Here is a 20,046-nt window from a genome sequence, read left to right as displayed (position 1 = left end):
AGGAAAACTGCCTTTTATGTCTAATTTATGAATTCAATTTTTATGTAAAAATCATACTAAGTGCACCCCAGTAAACATAAAATAATGCAGTTGCAACATATGCAACGTTATGAAATGCAGTATGAAAACTGTATTCGAGTACCGTGTAAAAATATGCTGTAATAGTCCAAATACTTCTGCTGCCGTCTCGTTGTTTTGAGGTAAGAGAGCCCTTACCTTTACTTTTTTCACTATCTTTTGTTTAGGTGCTCCATAGAAGTTGTGTTGCTGTGGTAGGTCTATGTCATTTCAGTTTTACAGAGCATGCAGAGCACCATTGTATTCAGTCTCTGTTTAAAAAAATTCCCACACTTTAGATCAGGCCAGAGATAGTTTAATAACGGGTGATTTTCAGCATGCCTAGGAGCAGCCAAAATTGGGGAACATAAACAGCGTTCATTTCTCGTAAATCAACTAGTTTACTTAATCGATCACATTGGTGTGTCGTTCCAGCCCTAATGACTCATTCAGGTATTTCTGGCCATTTTAGGGCCCAGTTATCAACTGAATTTACTGTAAAATATTACTAGATGACTTTTGTGCACTCTAATGGATTATTAGATAATAAACAAGGAAGATTTTAAAACCGTTTCTTCTTGAATCGGTATTCAATGTCTCAATCATTATTTATGCTTGTTCGTTTGTCTTGGCTCAAAGCTTCTAGGAACTGTTTTTCTTCACTGAAGCTTTGCATTTAATGAGCTGATAAAATATTTTAACTCGGATCAATATTCTATGTCCAATGATTTACTTATGTGGCAAGTAGCCGCGTAATACGCAGGATGATATTTCCTTTTTCTCCAGGATAGTATGTTAGGCTACTGTCACCCTAAGACCTGACACATGGATCCAACCATTATACAGTTACAGTTATACATTACACGTGCAATTTCTTTCTCAAATGTATAATGTATTTCTCAAAAGCATAATTGACTGTTTACATGAATAGTCGCCTAGACGGGCATTTTGACATTATTTTGTGTGTGACTGTCTAAGTGCAATATGCAGCGAAAAATAACTCAATTTAGTGCTGAAAGGCAGTTTTGGTACTTTGGGTGTGAGATCAAAATCTGCGGGAATGAGGAAAATTAACCATCATTACCTTGAACAATATTCATCCGGAGCAAATTAAACGAGTGCGGGGAGGCGGGTTCGTGTGTGTCAACTTAGAGAGATGAGAAAGCGAGAACGCACAGCTGGTATCGTGTATCTATTCTGCAGGAAATGAGTATTGGATGCATTTCAGATATTTCAGAATCATTACATATCGTAAAATATATATTTTTGACAACACTACATTGCACTTAGTTTATTATTAAGACTACAATTAAAAAATGTCTGTATTATATATAGAACTCAAGCCGCAAAAGTGGCTAGTAGGAGTGACTGCCTTACACGCCAATGCTTGAATCCAACCTGCATGTGGAGTGTTGGGGGGTGTTAATGTCAAACCCTGCTCCCCCTCACATGAAGCACTGTGAAAAACGTAATAGAATCAGAACAACTTAAAATTAGTTTGCTTCATGATAATTCCTTCTCTCATTAAAGCTGCAAAGTCTTGTACTTTTGTCTTTTTGTTCAATTTTCAACAGACCAGCATGACCGTGTACACAAATAGCAGTTTTTTTTTAAAGTCTGATGCTGGGAATAGACTAGTAAAGTAGGTTAGCAGAGCAGCAGATTGTCAGTGAGAGGACAAGGGCAGAGTCAACCATTTATATTTCTCCCTTCTTTTTCGCTCTCACTCTTCGTCTCTCTCACTGCAGTCTTTTTTGTACAAATCATGTTAATTTGGTGTGGGATAATGGTAAAAGCTCAGTGCTGGTGATTGGAAGGTTGTTAGTTTAATCCCAGCAGTGTGCGAGCTAAGAACCTGATCACCATTGCGCCCTTGAGGTCCAGGACAATTATTCTTGTGACGATGCATACAAAGTGACAGCGATTATCAACGACAATATGACCTCATATCATTAGTTTTCAATAAGAGTGGCCGTTTTAAGACGACATGAGTGCCCTATAGCATTGCCATAAAGTTATCCTTTATGTAAATGCACAGTAATTTAATCACTCAGTGTGAACGGCCCTTAAGTGTACGCTGTAAAAATGTATCATAATTTGAATGGCAAGATAAATTTGTTAAGTTAACTGTAAGTTTCCTTAATCTACACGAAAAACTGCAATAGATCTAATAGGATATTTCTTGTAATTTTATACTGTTAAATGTACAGTTTTAAGAAGTGAAAAAGAACTTTGTCATCTAATAATTTACTGTGAATAAAATGTAAAGTGATATTCCCAGAAAACTTCCAATACGGAAGTAATGTAAACTGCAATTCCTCGACCGGCCACAAGGGAATGGCTCCAGAAGGGAGCAAAATTTGATTGAGCCCCATGTTAAAATTCCCAACTTTACAGCAGAAAAAAACATGTTTACAGCCTGGTACAAATTGTGGTTTTGGCATACACGGCTAATTTTGACCTTCATGACAACTGTGAGGGGGGTGAATTTTTTTATAACTCATTTTTTTTTACATTATATAAAGCCTTAAAATTCTGCATAATTAAGGGCATGGCCGCTTTGAATGGCAGGTGGATAGCTGTTTATCCGCCGTCTATAGTCATCGCGACACCTTAGCTCCGCCTTAGCTCCATCTTCGCCCACATGACACTGTTTGCCCATTTTCTGTTATCCGGGAGTGACACACGATGACTCGCTCACACGATGGCAACGCCCAGCTCGTCTCTACTTTATGCTTCAGAACGGCTTATTGGAATCCTATGGGTGACGTCACAGACACTAAGTCCATATTTTTTTACGGTCTATGCTCAGAATGCATTGTAAATACAGGAAGTTGTGCTGTGTTGCTACAAGCAACCACTTAACAGTGGTGAAGAAGAAATGAACAAGCAGCGAAGAATTCCCGCTGTTTAGCAGTTTTTCAGACTGGAAATTCGGTATTGAAATTAAAAAAAATCTGATGATACTAGTTTCTGTAGTAAGTTACCGACTCCGTGTATATTCGATACCCGCAGCTGCGTTCATTCACTTTCGTGTTTATCTAAGCCCAGTTCTCCAGACAGTAGCCGAATATATACTAGTGTCTGTAACAGATTTTATTCATTGGATATTTGCATAATTTCAATTAATTTCTTGTGTCCACAATTTGTTTTTTTACATGAAATTCATGTTTTTCTTTAATAGTGTACTGTAGAATGCATTGGATAAGTGTCTGGTAATTAACTACTTACATTATTCTCTATTTGCAGTCTTATTGTTTGTTTGTTAAGCATGTTTGTTCTTTCTCTTTGCGTTTCTTCTTGATGCCATTACTGTGTAACTGGGAGTCATATGGGGTGTGAATGACTGATTTTAACAGCGCTACTGTCGGCTGGTGTTATGCCGCAGTGAACCCGAAGTGCCGTTCTTTCCTCCAGACTGCTTTTGCAAGTGCTGACTGGACGGACAGAGATGGAAAGGCATGCTTCTTTGACTTTTGGCCCAGAATAAAATGACGTAGTATTCTGAATGTCTCTCTGGACTCTGGCTAAGTCTTAGATTAACTCTGTTTAGACCGCGTCTGGAATTCCATCATTCCCCAAATGATATCTATGGAATCCTGACACTTCTTAATAATATCATGACTTTAAAGACAGGAGTTTTTTTTTAACTTTTTATATATATATATATATATATATATATATATATATATATATATATATATATATATTTTTTTTTATTATTACTTTTTTTCATGTCACATTTAAAAAACAAATTTGAGCAGAAAGTAGTAGATTTAAAAACCCCAATTTCATGTGTTGACATATTTCTTGTTGAAACAGGAAGTTGGGCTCATACTTATTTTAATAGCCACTAGCTTAGTTTTAGAGACAGCACAGCAAAACCATTATCTTGCTACATCTATTGCTAGTCAGTTGTGGGTGGTTTTATGGGGAAGGGTCATTTTACGTTCGAGCAGATTTCAATAATTTTTTTTTTTTTTTTCATGGAGGAAAAGCTGTAAAAGTTATGATGTAACGCAAGTAGCGACATATATTTTCTTCCGTATTTTGATCTGAATGTAGCTTTCCAAAAAGGAAAAAAATGTAGGCCAGAACTTTATTAAAATCGTATTGAATGAATGATTCAAGAACTCACTCATAAATACTTTGCTTGTTTACTTACTGGATGAATCAGTGTTTTTGAACACAAACAGTGTTTTTGAACTCTTCAATGAATGATTCAGTGACGACATACTAGGGGTTTAACGGTATATTGTTAAACAATATGAGCGATATAAATATATGACGATATGTATCGGTGATGGAAAGATATGATTTGCGATAGAGTTGTTTTATCCGAGGCTCAACTTGCTGTAGTAGGCCTATTTATAAGGTATAACTCAACCAAACACAAATTTACAAATGTAGTTTTTCTTGACAAGTGAAATCGCCACCTACTGGCCTGGCATAATACAACGCTTTAGTCATTTTCGCGGATCCGCGTGATTAAGAATCGTTTTGACATTCTTGTCGTCTGTACACAAAGAAAAAGTATGTTTTAATACATCATTGTCAAGTAAACATGTCCAAATAATTACATGCATTTCGAAAATAGAGTGAATTTAGGATTTCATGTCGAATAACATGTCAAATTTAAATGTGAGTCTGGTGGATGTTTATTTCGAGTACACAGGCATATAGATCTCCTCAAGGCTAATCGACATGGACAAAAAGCCAAGCGTCTTGGACTTTGTTTCGAGGAACAGAGTGTTGGACTGTTTGTTTAGAGCTTGTCTTGGTTTCCATGGAGTTTGTGGTTTAGCTGTTGGTCTGCTATAATGCATATTTCCACTGAACTCCTCAGAACCAAAGCGACTTCCTTTAGACATCAGTACTGTGAGTCACCATTGAGTTTACTAGCGGACAAAAGAATCCAGACTTCTCGTTAAAGAACCTTTCGAAAGGACAACCCTGTCTCTTTCTTCTCATCTTGCTAAATTTCTGTTTGTGCCTCACTTAGATCACCATAATACGCAGCATGCTCTCATGGAACTGTCAGTGTTTTGTATTGTGACGCTGAGCATTCTTGGTGTTCACCACATACTGTATGTGTTGAGTGAGCAACTAACAGTAAAGTCTAAGGCTCAGGTCGCTCCTTCAGTGTAAGTCTGTGGAATAAAAAAAACCAATAAAACATGTAAATGTAGGTCTATATGTAAATGTAGAATTGTGTGTGTGTGTGTGTGTGTGTGTTCATGTTGAAGTCAATATGTAAAATAACATATAAGTTAGGTTCTGACAAAATTGTTATTGCTGCCGTCTATTTAAAAATGTTTTAATTAATTTGAAGAAATAATTTTGATCAAATTCTTTGAATGAATGGTTCAATGACTCTTTGCTTGTTTAATTACTGGATGAATCTGTGTTTTTGAACAAATCTCTCCAATGACTGATTCAATGACATACTTTTTTAGTAACTTGCCACCACCTACTGTTGTAACGATAATCAAATCGATAATCAATACAATCATTATTCAAAGCGCAAAGTCACTTTCTAAAGGTGATTAACTCATTAACTCAAATTTTGATCTCCTTCTGTAGACAACTGCATTTTTATCGGAACTATACACTTTTATCCCAGTACTTCTGTGGTAATTTGAATATTTGTAACAGCTAAATAACGATACTTTGTAAGGAAAACTGTTATTTGTGAAGCCGTTTCATACTTATCAGCGGCAGCAGTACCAATGCAGATTTTAATGTTCCGGTGTGATTTTGTCAAAAGTTTAATAGACACAGGAGAACCGTTGTCATGTGCCAATGAGATCACAATCTTTTAACAATTCATCGTGAAGCTCTTGTCTATAGTATAATAGTATATAAATAATGCTAAAATAACACTGCTTCTCTGGTATATCTCTCTTTAAGGTTATAGCTAATGTAGTGTACCTATAAGGGTTAGGACGCTAGACAGCTGCCAGTGAAGACTGTAATGTCCATAACGCTTCATATTCAACAGTTCAGTGCTCACCATCATCTCTCATCATCATGTGTGGGAATTCACTGATCGACTTCCTCGGGTAGTTTGATCTTGTAGTAAATTAGATTGGATTTGCTAAGGAATGCAGATTGACAAACACAATGCCAAAGGCCTCGGTGGCGTCATTGCCTGTATTTAGTTGCAGTGACTACCGGACGCCTGTCCCTCATTGTTCTATTCGTATACTTGCTGGAAAACAAGGACTCCAGCACTTTTTGAATTTTTGGTTGAAATAGAGCTCACAATTCTGAACAGACAACTAAACAAAATAACATCATTTATATGAGGCTCTGACAAAATGTTAATTGCTGAAGTCGAAAATGTTGAAACTGTTTAATTAATTGGGAATAAATTATAAAATTATTTTATTCATCTGTTTTGAATTAATGATTCAATGACAAATGCGTTTTTAAACAGTCAATTAATGATAGACAAGTGTTTACATCCAAACTATAAACTTTGGTAACACTTTAGTATGGGGAACACATTCACTATTAACTACGACTTTTGCCTCAAACTCCTAATTTACTGCTTATTAATAGTTAGTAAGGTAGTTTTTGTAGCATTTAAATTTAGGTATTGGGTAGGATTAAGGGATGTAGAATATGGTCATGCAGAATAAGGCATTAATATGTGCTTTAAAAGTGCTATTAAACAGTCAATATCCTAGTAATATGCATGCTAATAAGCAACTAGTCAATAGTAAAGTAAACCTTTAAATAAAGTGTTAACTAAACTTTTATCCCAGACAATTCTTCTGTGATCATTTGTATGTTTGTATCATGGAAATCATGATACTGTGTGGTTGAAAAGACTGTTTGTTAAAGCTACACTGTAACTTTTTTAGTTTATTCTTAGCTAAAAACACTTAGTTCTTTCAAAAATATATGTGCTCATTAATGTATATTTACTTCTTTCAAGTAATAAAGTATTCTCGTAAGTTTATACATACGGGTGAGGGGTTCAAATGCCGGTCGCCATGTTGCCCCGCCATCTTGAAAGTACATTAGCCAAAGAGGGACATACCCGTAAATTCAAGCCTCGCCTTTCGCGTTTTAACACTCGATGGCACAGTGTCGAATGTGAAGAGGGGGATTGCTTGAGACTGTTATATGAAAACCTGAAAGCCTTTTTGAAAGTGTGTTGCTGATGGAGGATCACTCTTATTCTTGAGGATATGTATCAGAGTCGCCAAGGAAGCGAAAAAGAGAATTAAGACGGCAACGCAACAGGCAAATCAACAAGACAAAAGTGAATATTGGAGTGTCGTACAATATACAGAATAACGATAGCACTGATAAAAGTTACTTTACTAAGATTAGCTTGCATTCGTCTGGGAACCTGATAGCTGATGTTAGTAATGAAATGGTAAAAAAAATTACGAATACGTAAAACTATTATTCATTTTACATAGATATCATAACCTACATGTTAACTGACAAATTAAATAACTGCAAATTATAATAGTTTTCTAAAGTAACCTCATCACTTGAAGGAACACTCACGAAATCGGAATTGAGAGGAACAGAAACTAATATTCACTGGATGGTCTTATACCTTTTCACCGCTAGTCCGCAAGTCGAAGTACTCTCAGAAGTGCTATTCCGCCATACATTATAGTTCTCCTTTTTAAACTGCTTAGAAAAGTGCCACGTTTTATTTTATGTCACTATACTTGATCGTTCAACTATTCGAGTAACCGTATTTAAACAGGGAAAGCGTGGAGGTGTTTAGTCGCTTCTAACTTGATCTCCGTTTGGTACCATAGTAAATGATCTGGGCTTAGTGGGCTAAGCTAAATGCTATCAGATCGTCACCGCGCGTCAGAGAGATTAAGTACTCACACGCACTCAGACGAGAGAGGTGTGTATCAACTCGTTTTAGTTAAGGGAATAACATAGTTTAATATGATAAAGTGGTGAAGTAATACCTCTAAGCTGTTTCATACCTATGCATGAAGGATAACTTCTTTCTCTTAGGTCTGTGTGCAAGCATTAGATGGTTCCAGTGGGATTTTGTCAAAGGTTTAATAGACACAGGCGAAACTTTGTCTCATTTAGGAATGAGATTGTGTGTGTTAAACAATCTTTTTATTTTATTTTTATGTTTATTTATTTTTTTGCAATTAATTGTGCAGCTCTACTACAAAAAATATGCAGAGTAGACACATATTTGGCACCTGCACTGAGGTATTTTTGGGGGTCTTGTTTTAGTTCTTAGTTTGTTTTGCTGTCAGAGGTTTGTTGCATTGAATGTCCTGCCCACATTCCTCAAGCGCTCTTTACAGATCAGCTGATGATAGCACTGCTTCTGTAGGACTTCTGAATCGGTCCCCTGGTACCCTGCAGGAAACTCTCCCCTACTGCTCCTGGTTAATTATAGGACCTAGCTGCGGGGGTCTGAGGTAATGGGAATGTCAGATGTAGTTATCAGATTTCCCGGCTCCTGCGAGCATGCTCAGCACGTACTCTTTGGTAGGTTTGCTGTAAGATTCAGAGATCTGCAATCTTGGAGGCTTTGGTTTCTCTGCTTTAACCCTTAAAGACCTAGATCATTTTTGGGGACTCGTCAGTACATTTCTTTTCTTTTTTCTAACCCATTCTAGCAGTCAGCATCAAGTGCCATATGTCATTTAAACAGAAGAAGTTGAAGTTTAAAGTCCCAAGTTGTACTTAGATGTTTTAGATTTGCAGATGAAATTTTATCTACAACATCTAACAATCCCTAAGCAAGTTATATTTATATTATTAGCTATATTATATAGCTATAGCCATTTATTACAACATTATTAAAGGCTTTTAATTGATACAATTGTGTTTTTATTTTATTTACTGCAATGTAGATGTCCTAAAAAATTCAGGAAGTGAAGTAAATAGAACAGTAAAACAAAGTAATTGATATATTCAATCTGAACATCAGAACAAATATTCAATCTAAACATCATAACAAATATTCAATCTGAACAGCAGATGCAAATGGTGCAGCAAGTAGTGAGAACGATTGTGAAAATTGTCTTCTGCAGCAAAAATACAAACAGTGCGAATGATTTTCTCAAACTATACAGGTCCTTCTCAAAAAATGTGCATATGTGATAAAAGTTCATTATTTTCCATAATGTAATGATAAAAATTAAACTTTCATATATTTTAGATTCATTGCACACCAACTGAAATATTTCAGGTCTTTTATTGTTTTAATACTGATGATTTTGGCATACAGCTCATGAAAACCCAAAATTCTCAAAAAATTAGCATATCATGAAAAGGTTCTCTAAACGAGATATTAACCTAATCAACTGAATCAAATAATTAACTCTAAACACCTGCAAAAGATTCCTGAGGCTTTTACTCAAAACCAAAATCATGGGTAATAGGTCCTGCACACTGTGCGATTTTTCAAAATCCTTTGTGAATGTCCCTTGTCAGACTGTACGAACATGATCCCCGATGTAAGCCATGTCACACTGTAAGATATCAGTTGGCATTAATGTCAGACTGCACAATAGTGAAGGCGTGCTAAAGACGGACGCGCGCAAGAAAACTCACCCGGAGTTTTATATCATCAGTGAATGACGCGTTGGGTGACAGTGAGCTGCATTACACGCAGGACTGAAATGCTGGCTACAAAGAAATCTCTAGCTCTCGTTTTGGTCATAGTTTGTCTTGAAAAACCGAGATATTTTACTGTTGTCGTAGGAGAAGTCACACTGCAGGATTGTGTGCCAAATCTTCTGACACTGCCAGAATTTTGTCTGAGGTAAAATTTGATCGCAGCGCTCATTAATCGGCTGCCGGTGAACATGTCAAACTAACAACCAAAGACGTCAGATTTTAGCCTAGGATCTGAGGAATCTTTTAGGATTTGCTAAATTTGTCTCAGACGGCCAAATCGTGGGCAAAATCGCAGAGTGCGCACCCGGCTTAAGACTGCCGACCCCACTGCTGTCCAGAAGGCCATCATTGACACCCTCAAGCGAGAGGGTAAGACACAGAAAGAAATTTCTGAACGAATAGGCTGTTCCCAGAGTGCTGTATCAAGGACCTTGGGGGACCTGCGGAAGCAGTGGACTGAGTCTGGAGTAGAAACATCCAGAGCCACCGTGCACAGGCGTGTGCAGGAAATGGGCTACAGGTGCCGCATTCCCCAGGTCAAGCCACTTTGGGCTACAGAGAAGCAGTACTGGACTGTTGCTCAGTGGTCCAAAGTACTTTTTTCAGATGAAAGCAAATTTTGCATGTCATTCGGAAATCAAGCTGCCAGAGTCTGGAGGAAGACTGGGGAGAAGAAAATGCCAAAATGCCTGAAGTCCAGTGTCAAGTACCCACAGTCAGTGATGGTCTGGGGTGCCATGTCAGCTGCTGGTGTTAAAACCACTGGTAAATGGTTTACTGACAATGGTATTACTGTGCTCAATTGGCCTGCCAACTCTCCTGACCTAAATCCCATAGAGAATCTGTGGGATATTGTGAAGAGAAAGTTGAGACGCAAGACCCAACACTCTGGATGAGCTTAAGGCCGCTATCGAAGCATCCTGGGCCTCCATAACACCTCAGCAGTGCCACAGGCTGATCGCCTCCATGCCACACCGCATTGAAGCAGTCATTTCTGCAAAAGGATTCCCGACCAAGTATTGAGTGCATAACTGAACATAATTATTTGAAGTTTGACTTTTTTTTTGTACTAAAAACACTTTTCTTTTATTGGTCGGATGAAATATGCAATTTTTTTGAGATCATCAGTATTAAAACAATAAAAGACCTGAAATATTTCAGTTAGTGTGCAATGAATCTAAAATATATGAAAGTTTAATTTTCATAATTACATTAGGGAAAATAATGAACTTTATCACATATGCTAATTTTTTGAGAAGGACCTGAATACCAATTTACATAAACTAAACCGTTGCTGTGGAAGTTATCTGTGTCGGAATAGATTCCACTGGGACATTTTGAAGTCTTGAAGATTTTGACTCGTTTGAAAACATACATTTCAGTGCCTCATTCTGATTTGGACCACTGTTTTATACTTGTTTTTGATTTGTGGTATGTTTTGTCAGAGAGCGCTCTCGTGCAAATCTGTTGTTTTGTGCTTGTTTTCATGCATGCAAATACGCACGCACGCAACTACCTTCACTTTGCGTCTGTTTAAATTTCCAAAGACCAAAACCTATGTTTATTGGTTGAGTAGATGACAGTTTTAACCCAACCCGATCACACATAAATGCGTATAAATAGTACGAGTGTGCAATGTCGTGGAATGTATACGCCAAAACTCATTTTGGCGTGCATATGATACGCTGTTTTTCGCGTGCATATGATACGCACTTTATGGCGTATATATGACACGCTCTTGGGTAGGTTTAGGGTGGTGGGGTGGGGGGTTCGTATGTATAATACGCCATAAAATGCGTGTCATATGCACGCGAAAAACAGCTGTGCCATAGACACGCCAAAATTAGTTTTGGCGTATACATTCCACGACATTGCACACTCGTACTATTTATACGCATTTTTGTGAGAATAGCCTGTTTAACCAGTCTGGGCACTGGGTTTGGAGTAAGCATCAACAATCGCTCCTGTTTGGCTCAGAGGAACAAACCACATGGGTTTCTATGATGATGACGCAATCACATTCACTACGGAGGCTCTGAATGTCCGACTGAGACAAACATGATACCACAGAAAATAAAGCATACAGATTGGATTAGTGGTTCAAAAGTTATTAAACATTTAAGAACAACGGTTGTTTTTAGCTGCGGGCGGCTCTCTCTGTGTTTTAAAGGTTAAGGTGACACGTTACAGCATCAGAAAATTGGATCTCAATCAAACGTTTTGTCTTTCAGTATGAAGGATGACCTTAAACTCTTTGAAAAGCAAAGTTGGTTTAAATCTTTAGGACCATTATTTGTGCAGTGAACAGATTTGAAGAGTTGCAGATCATAACTTATGAGGGTTAGGAGGATTCTAGACTGCTGCCAGTGAGGACAGTAATGTACTGGTTCATGTTCAGTGGTTGGGTTTGTCCATTTTTGACCCAAACATGGGTTGAAACAACCCAGCATTTTTTAGAGTGATTTTAACAATTAGTTATACAGTATTTAAACCTATAGTTGAATTTGTTAATATCATTAAATGTACCAGAGCTGACAACTAATACTGAACCGCTGTATTTTTCTAATGTTCACTAATGTTAACCAAGAATAAATACTGTACCAAATGTATTACTCATTGTTAATGTTAGTTAATGCAATAACTAACCTTAAATAATGGGACCTTATTGTAGTTCTGCCAATCTTTTGTTAAATATAGATTTACTAAGATTAATAAATACTGTAGAAGTAATGTTAACTAATGCAAGGTACCGATATCAGACTTCATTCTTCTTAGTTATTGAACAATTACTGCTTACAGGGGGCATCTCAAGGAAGAGTAATACTTTTTCATTTTTCACTGCTAATCAGCTATCCTTTGTGTTTGTTTGTCAGTTTTGTGCAGAGCTGAATCAGCCCACTCTCTACAGCGTCCGCAAGTGGAAGAGCGGCAGAGGCCTGTGGAAATGTGCCGTTTCAGACTGTCCCACTGGACAGTCCAGAAATGTAAGTTTAGATCCCTGTAGCATGTATAAACTGTATGTGTGTGTATATATATCTTACAGGTTTGGACCGACATCAGAGTGAGTAGTTAATGACAGAATTTCCGTTTTTGGGTGAACTAACCGTTTAAATAATTGAGGCATATGCAAGAATTTGCAAACATTTCCTGAAAAGAAATCGCAACATTGGATAAAGCCAGTTGTATTCATTTATTTTTATTTTTTTACATATTAGAGTTAAAGGTCTTTACAAAGAGGATTTTGGCTATCTCTTTTTTGTATCACTCTATAAATCAGAAAATACTGTCAACAGCCAAAATCTTAGAAATAACATGTTACATAAATCAGGCAAATGTTATTTGAAGAAACTTTCATAATATAGATCGGAATAAAACTGGTGTGAGTGTGAGTATGTTTAATCTAAAACTCCCTTTTAATAATTGAACAAGAATTTAAAATAAAAGCCTTACACAAAACTTAAAGGGATAGTTCACACAAAAATTTAAATTAGCCCATGATTTACTCACCCTCAAGTCATCCTAGGTGACATTCTTCTTTCAGATGAATATAATCAGAGTTATATTAAAAAAGTCCTGGCTAATAATGGCAGGGAATGTGGCTCTGTTTTTGAAGTCTGTGAAATGTGTCTGTCCGTCAAATAATATGCTCCACATGGCTCTGGGGGGTTAATAAAGGCCTTCTGAAACAAATCATTGCTTTTGTGTAAGAAAAAGATCAATATTTAAAAAAAAAAATGTTTGTAATTAAAGTTCCGGCGCCTTCCTTTAAAAAGTGTTGAAAGTGCCTTCTCGAAGTTCAAGATGAATATGTGACATCTGACGACCGTAACTGGTCATGTAAGCCTTTAAATTGCAGTGGTACTTTCAAAACTTTTGCCATTACCTGAATACGGAAGGCGATCGGCTGAAACTTTACTTTATAAAGTTTTAAATATGGATATTTTTCTTACACAAACGCATCAATACACTTGTAAAGGCATTTATTAACGTCCCAGAGATGTGTGGAGCAGTTATTTGACCGACAGATGCATTTTTATGGACTTTAAAAACAGAGCAACAATCCCTGCCATTATAATGCTTGGATTAGACAGGACTTTTTAAATATAACTCAACTTTAATTGGCTGAAAGAAGAATGTCATACACACCTAGGATGACTTTAGGGTGAGTAATTCATGGGCTAATTTTAACTTTTGGGTGAACTATCCCTTTAAAGATCTTGACCATGTCTAGAGGTATCTGGCCAAACACAAGATGTTCCCTGGATAGCGCTGTTTACCCACACAGGAAACATCTTAGCGCTGATGTGGCAGATGTAAACTCCACAGAGACTGTGCTGTCATGTAGGATAAACGAATGAGATTACACAGGAGAATGTAGGTTCTTGACTCACAGAGATCTGCTCTTCTTCCCAGAGCATTACTGTAAATAATACAATTAATCAAGGTGCTCTAGGATGTATTAGACCAGACATTTTCCTGTAGTGGAGCTATGTGTGCTATCTGTGTTTTAGAGAGGGAATATGTATAAAAGTCTTCATGTGCTTTTACATTATACAGTAGCGGTTTTAATTCAGGTTCCTGTTTTTAGTACATGTACAGGTACATGTAGGCTGAATCCTGGTTCTCATTTGCACCTCAGTAAGCACAATCACTTTCAATACAAACTCTATTAAAGCCACACCTGAAGACACTTTCAGAAGAGACGTGTTGTGATGCACACGGACGGTGTGTACTTTTCCCCTGGTCTCTTAGCTGTGCTTTTTCAGTGCATATAAATTGAACATCAGGCACAAAGGCTGTTAAACCAAACTGACACACTCAGTCACGATGATGCAGTGGCCTTTAGTTAAACACACAGCTCGCATGAACAATCCACAATTCATACACACTTTATCTATGCAAATATGGAGTTGCTGTGTCTTGTTGTGCTGCAAAGAAACGCTTGACTTGTCCTATGCAGGAGCCGTGGTTACAAAGGTTAATGGACCAGTGTTATTTTGGTATTATGATTTACCATTATAGTGTTTGATAATATTTTGAATTGGCTTTTATTTTCAGTAGTCATTGTAATTTAAGGTTTAGTCATTTGTGTTGTGTAATTTGTATTACTTATTTTTTTTAAATAATAGTTTTAATAATATGTTTTCACTTTAATGTTATTTGTTTTTAAAAGTTTAAGTATTTTGTCTAATATTTATATGTTACTTTATTTCAGATTTATTAACAAATTGTAATAGTTTTAGTTAACTATAACAACACTGCTTTAGATTAAATTAATTTAATTTAGAAAGTTCTGTCATCATAATTTACCTCAAATTTACCTCGTTTACATTTACCTGTATATTTGTTATTATTCTCTGAAACACAAAAGAAGATATTTAGCAAAATGTCTTGGCTGTGTTTTCTTAAATAATAATTAAATTTCAGCCTTTTTGTTGCTCAAAGCTATCACATGACTTCAGACAAATGGAGCCGTATAGTTGTCTTTATATGGTCGTATAATACACAATCAGGCATAGCAATATGACCACCTTCCTAATATTGTGTTGGATCTGAATTGTTTGCTCAGCACATCCCACAGATGCTCGATTGGATTGAGATCTGGGGAATATGGATTGCTCTGTGTTTCAGTTCTGATGTGGACATGGGCACCCTGACTGGTCTGTGGCTATGCAGCCCCATACGTAACAAACTGATGCATTGTGTATTCTGACACCTTTCTATCAGAACCAGCATTAACTTCTTGAGAAATTTGAGCTAAAGTAGTTCGTCTGTTTGATCGCATCACACAGGCCAGCCTTCGCTCCCACGTGCATCAATGAGCCTTGGCCACCCATGATCCGGTCGCCGGTTCTCCGCTGTTCCTTCCTTGGACAACTTTTGATAGATACGGACCACTGCAGACCGAAAACACCCCAAAAGAGCTGCAGTTTTGGAGATGCTCTGACCCAGTCTAGCCATCACAATTTGGCCTTTGTCAAACTCGCTCAAATCCTTATGCTTGCCCATTTTTCCTGATTCTAACACACCCACTTTGAGGACAAAATGTTCACTTGCTACCTAATATATCCCACATACTAACAGGTGCTGTGATGAAAAGATAATCAGTGTTATTTACTTCTCTTGTCATAATGTTATGCCTGATCGGTGTATATTTAGTTCAGTCATGAAACTCTAGATGACGCAGACTGATAGGTCTTTGACATGCGATCTACAAGCAATAAATAACATGCTTTTTCTCTTTAATAGGAGGTATGGTTGTTGGGTTATGAATGTTACTTGTCAGATCCTGGTCATTATGGGTTTGCTGTAATCCTGTAGGTTGCGGAGTACTCCGGTTTCCTGTGGGACAGTTCTTCTGGGATTGAAATGAAGGATGCCACTGTCTTCGAAAATTCTGCGACTAATGGTAATGGGAAGCATCCTCATCCTCAGCCATATCTGGGACATTTTTATGTAAGTAAACCTGGAATACTGCATTTATCTGCTAGTGTTACCAAGCAATTTGTTTTATGCAGTTAGTTCATGGTCTGAGCTATTTAAGTTACACACGCAGTGTGGCTGTTTAAAAAAAAAAGAAAAAAAAAAGGAAATGAACACTTATTCACCAAGGATATATTAAATTGATCAAATGTGATGAATTTTGTTTTTACTTTCTATTCATCAAAGAATCTGGAAAATTTTTTTTAATTTCAACAAAAAATGTTTCTTGTGTAACAAATCAGCATATTAGAATGATTTCTTAAAGGGGGGGGTGAAACACTCAGTTTCAGTCAATCTCATGTCAATCTTGAGTACCTATAGAGTAGTATTGCATCCTTCATATCTCCGAAAAGTCTTTAGTTTTATCATATTTATAAAAGAAATATGGGCTGTACCGAGTCTTTCCGGAAAAAACCGAGCGCCTGGAGGCGTATCGTGTGGGCGGAGCTAAAGAATCACAAGCGCGCAAAGCGGTGACGTCCTCAAGCGTGGAGAAACCCATCTATCTCAGCTAATACAGATAATGATCCACAATCAAATCTGAGGCTGAAATAAACTGAACAGGAGAAACGGCAACAGCAGGACGTCCGTCTCTGTGGTATGTAAGTTACTGTATTTAATGGCCTCTCCACATTTCTGTGTCTTTACTCGCAGTGTATGAGGACATGATTCGGTTTATGGACTATTGTATGCGACTAGACCTTAGAAGTAACGTTAGCAAGCAGAACGGTTTTGCACGTCAGACTAGTGTAACGTTATACTGAACAACAATGGAGTAACCGTTAGCGCATTTGAATGACGAAGCACGCGATCGTATCGTTTACTGATGTTTACTCATGCGACGGTAGCCAATAGCAGAGACATTTGAAGTTGATTTACTCACCGGCATCTTCCAAAGCAGGACCGCTCTGTCAAAAACACACTTCTTTGGTATGATTTGGAGAAGTCCTGTGACAGCAGTGACCGTGGAAATCCACTTTGCGACGCGACTGAAGCGATGCCTTGAAGCTTCCCGTCATTTCTGCGTTCAAATCGGTTCAAATGCAGCGCTGCCTTCCCGGGGCGCGACATAAGTGTTCACGGAGGACTGGATCTGCACCTGAGAGACTGTTTACAGCGTGCATTTCCTCTCTCTCCCTCTAGTCACGCGCGCGCGCACCCTTCCGGGAGAAGAGCCCGTACAGCCCATACAAGGACCTTCCGCTCTATTTAACGTCAAGTAGACCCATACTCGAAAAAAACTCGCCGAAACTTGTGAGAAACCAGAAGGAGTATTTTTAACACAGAAATACTCCATCAAACGTCCAACATTAGTTTTTGAAACTTTGTCTATGTTTAGGATGGGAATCCAAGTCTTTAAAGGTGTAAAAAGCTCAGTATGCATGAAACAGCATTTCACCCCCCCTTTAAGGATCAATGTGACCGTGAAGACTGAAGTAATGATGCTGAAAATTCAACTTCTCATCAGGAATAAATTACATTTTAAAATATATTACAATAGAAAACATGTCTTTTTAATTGAAATGATAATTTACAATATTGTTTTTACCGTATTTTTGATCCAATAAATGCAGCCTTGGTGAGTTCTTTAAAAAAAAACATTAAATAATAATTTCACCGACCCCAAACATTTCGGTACGGAGCCCCTTACATGACATGCAAAAAAAAAAAGCTAAATAGTGTGCATAATTTACTATTTTGTTCCTTTGATTTATAAATCATGCACACGTTATACTAATTTGTTGCCTCGATTTATAAATTGTGCGCACGATTTAGCAAATCGAGGAAACAAATTAGTTAAATGTGCGCACCATTTATAAATCAAGGGAACGAAATGGTAAAATGTGCACACGATTTATAAATCGAGGGAACGAAATAGTAAATTTCGCACGATTTAGCCTACTAGTTTTTTACTGCATGTCACGTGCGGGGCTCCGTATTTAGGCGTAAATGTTATTGGACTAAATCAATTCTTTCATCTCCGCTAAATGTATAACAGATAATGTGTTCTCATTTGATCGATTGAATAATAAATCTCACCCAATTTTCTCTGTAACCAGATTGGATCGTCTGAGCTCACGCTGATCAATTTGCACCTGACAGCAGCACCATCGCCTGCAGAACAAAAAGGAAAAAACACTTGTGACGAGCTCAAGGCTTACAGACTGAACTCTGGTATCCAGGAAACCCTCAAAGGTGTGTTTCAAAATGATACTTTGTGCATCATTGAAGGAGTCACTCTTACAAGAGCCCGCTTATCTGTTATGTGTCCGTGTCGGCAAGCTCCATGGTGCTATCAGGTGGAATCTTTATGGTCGTATGTTTGTGCTATGTGTTGACTGATACTGTGTGTTCTAGTGCAAGGAGAGAAATGAACATGGGTTGAGGACATAAATGCTACCCACACCCCCTCAATATTATTCTCTTGGTGGTGGTGGTGTTGTTTTATATAGGTGAGAGAGAGCTGCTGGTGCTGGGTCACTTTGGCATGGCTCCCGACAGCCCTGAGATGGAGTGCCTGAGGAAAGAAAAACTCTCCGCCCTCCTCGCACCGTCCGTCTTTACGAACATCAGCACGCGTACCCCGCAGGGTTCACACTGTCTGGACAACATCTGGGCCAGTCGCTCCCTCAAAAAGATTTACACAGGTGGGTGTTGTGTAGGATTTAAGGGTGTGTGTTCACACTTGTATTTCGGTTTGCTTGGTTCGGAAAAAAAAAACATTTAGCCCTGGTCCGCTTCGCATTCGGATTGGCATTTTTAACACTGATCCTAGAGCCAGGGACACACCAAGTCGAAGGTCAGCCGTCGGGCAACGTTGGGCCATTTTTGAGCATTGGCCGACTTCATTTTTTCAGTGTGTCCCGCACTGTTGGCTCTAGTCGGTAGCCATTGTTTTTTGGGACGATTCAACAAGTAGAATCGCGTCGGGCCGTTGGTGAGATAGATAAATAGCGAAGATAGATAAATATATCTGCTTAAAAAGACATTAGCGAAAAGCTAAAAAGATTTCGCTGTGCCCGAAATCGAATACTTCCCTACTATATAGTAGGTGAAAAACAGTACGGCATCAAAGTACACTCCTGAACAAAATCTTAAGACCAGGGGATGCATTGCCCAAAAATAAACGAACAACAGTACTAAAATTGTCAGAAAAGGACTCAGTAGTGAGTCGCCCCACCGTTCTTGTTGATCACTTCAAAAACTCGTTTCGGCACGCTTGATGCGACTGTTTCCAGGAGGCTGGTGGGAACGTTGCTCCATGTGGTGAAGATGGCTTCAAGAAGGGCATCCACGGTCTGGAACTGACGTCCATTTTTGTAAACTTCCCTTGCCATCCATCCCCAAATGTTCTCAATGGGATTTAAATCAGGGGAACACGCAGGATGGTCCAAAAGAGCAACGTTATTCTCCTGGAAGAAGTCCTTCGTCAGATGGGCTTTGTGAATTGCAGCGTTGTCCTGTTGAAAGACCCAGTCATTACCGCACAGACAGAGGCCCTCGGTCAAGAGGGATGCCCGCTGCAACAGATCCACATAGCCAGTCCGTTTGACGCCCCTGCACAACCTGAAGCTCCATTTTCCCCTTGAAGGAAACAGCACCCCAGATCATGATGGAGCTCCTCCACTGTGCCGCGTAGAAAACATCTCAGGTGGGATCTCCTTGTCATGCCAGTAACGTTGGAAGCCATCAAGACCGTCCAGGTTAAATTTTCTCGTCAAAGAATAAAACTTTCTTCCACTTTTCAACGTCCCATGTTTGGTGCTCCCTTGCAAATTCTAAACGGGCAAGTTTGTGTCGTGGGAGGAGACGTGGCCTTTGAAGACGTTTTTTGTTCTTGAAGCCGTTCTCTAGCAGATGACTTCTTATGGT

The 20,046-nt window shown here is 38.2% G+C and overlaps 1 protein-coding gene across 1 annotated transcript in view; it reads left to right on the top strand.

Annotated features, from left to right (window-relative positions):
• eepd1 (endonuclease/exonuclease/phosphatase family domain containing 1) overlaps window positions 1–20,046 on the top strand; it is a 59,496-nt gene that overhangs the window by 36,098 nt on the left and 3,352 nt on the right. Inside the window, exons 3-6 of the mRNA XM_067426031.1 lie at window positions 12,564–12,674; window positions 16,012–16,146; window positions 18,234–18,369; window positions 18,627–18,821. Of these exons, the coding sequence (XP_067282132.1) occupies window positions 12,564–12,674; window positions 16,012–16,146; window positions 18,234–18,369; window positions 18,627–18,821 (577 nt within the window). The remainder of the gene's footprint in view (window positions 1–12,563; window positions 12,675–16,011; window positions 16,147–18,233; window positions 18,370–18,626; window positions 18,822–20,046) is intronic.

This window comes from Pseudorasbora parva, chromosome 19 (assembly GCF_024679245.1).
Source record: "Pseudorasbora parva isolate DD20220531a chromosome 19, ASM2467924v1, whole genome shotgun sequence".
Lineage (NCBI taxonomy): Eukaryota > Metazoa > Chordata > Actinopteri > Cypriniformes > Gobionidae > Pseudorasbora > Pseudorasbora parva.
This window is presented reverse-complemented; position numbering and strand designations above follow the sequence as displayed.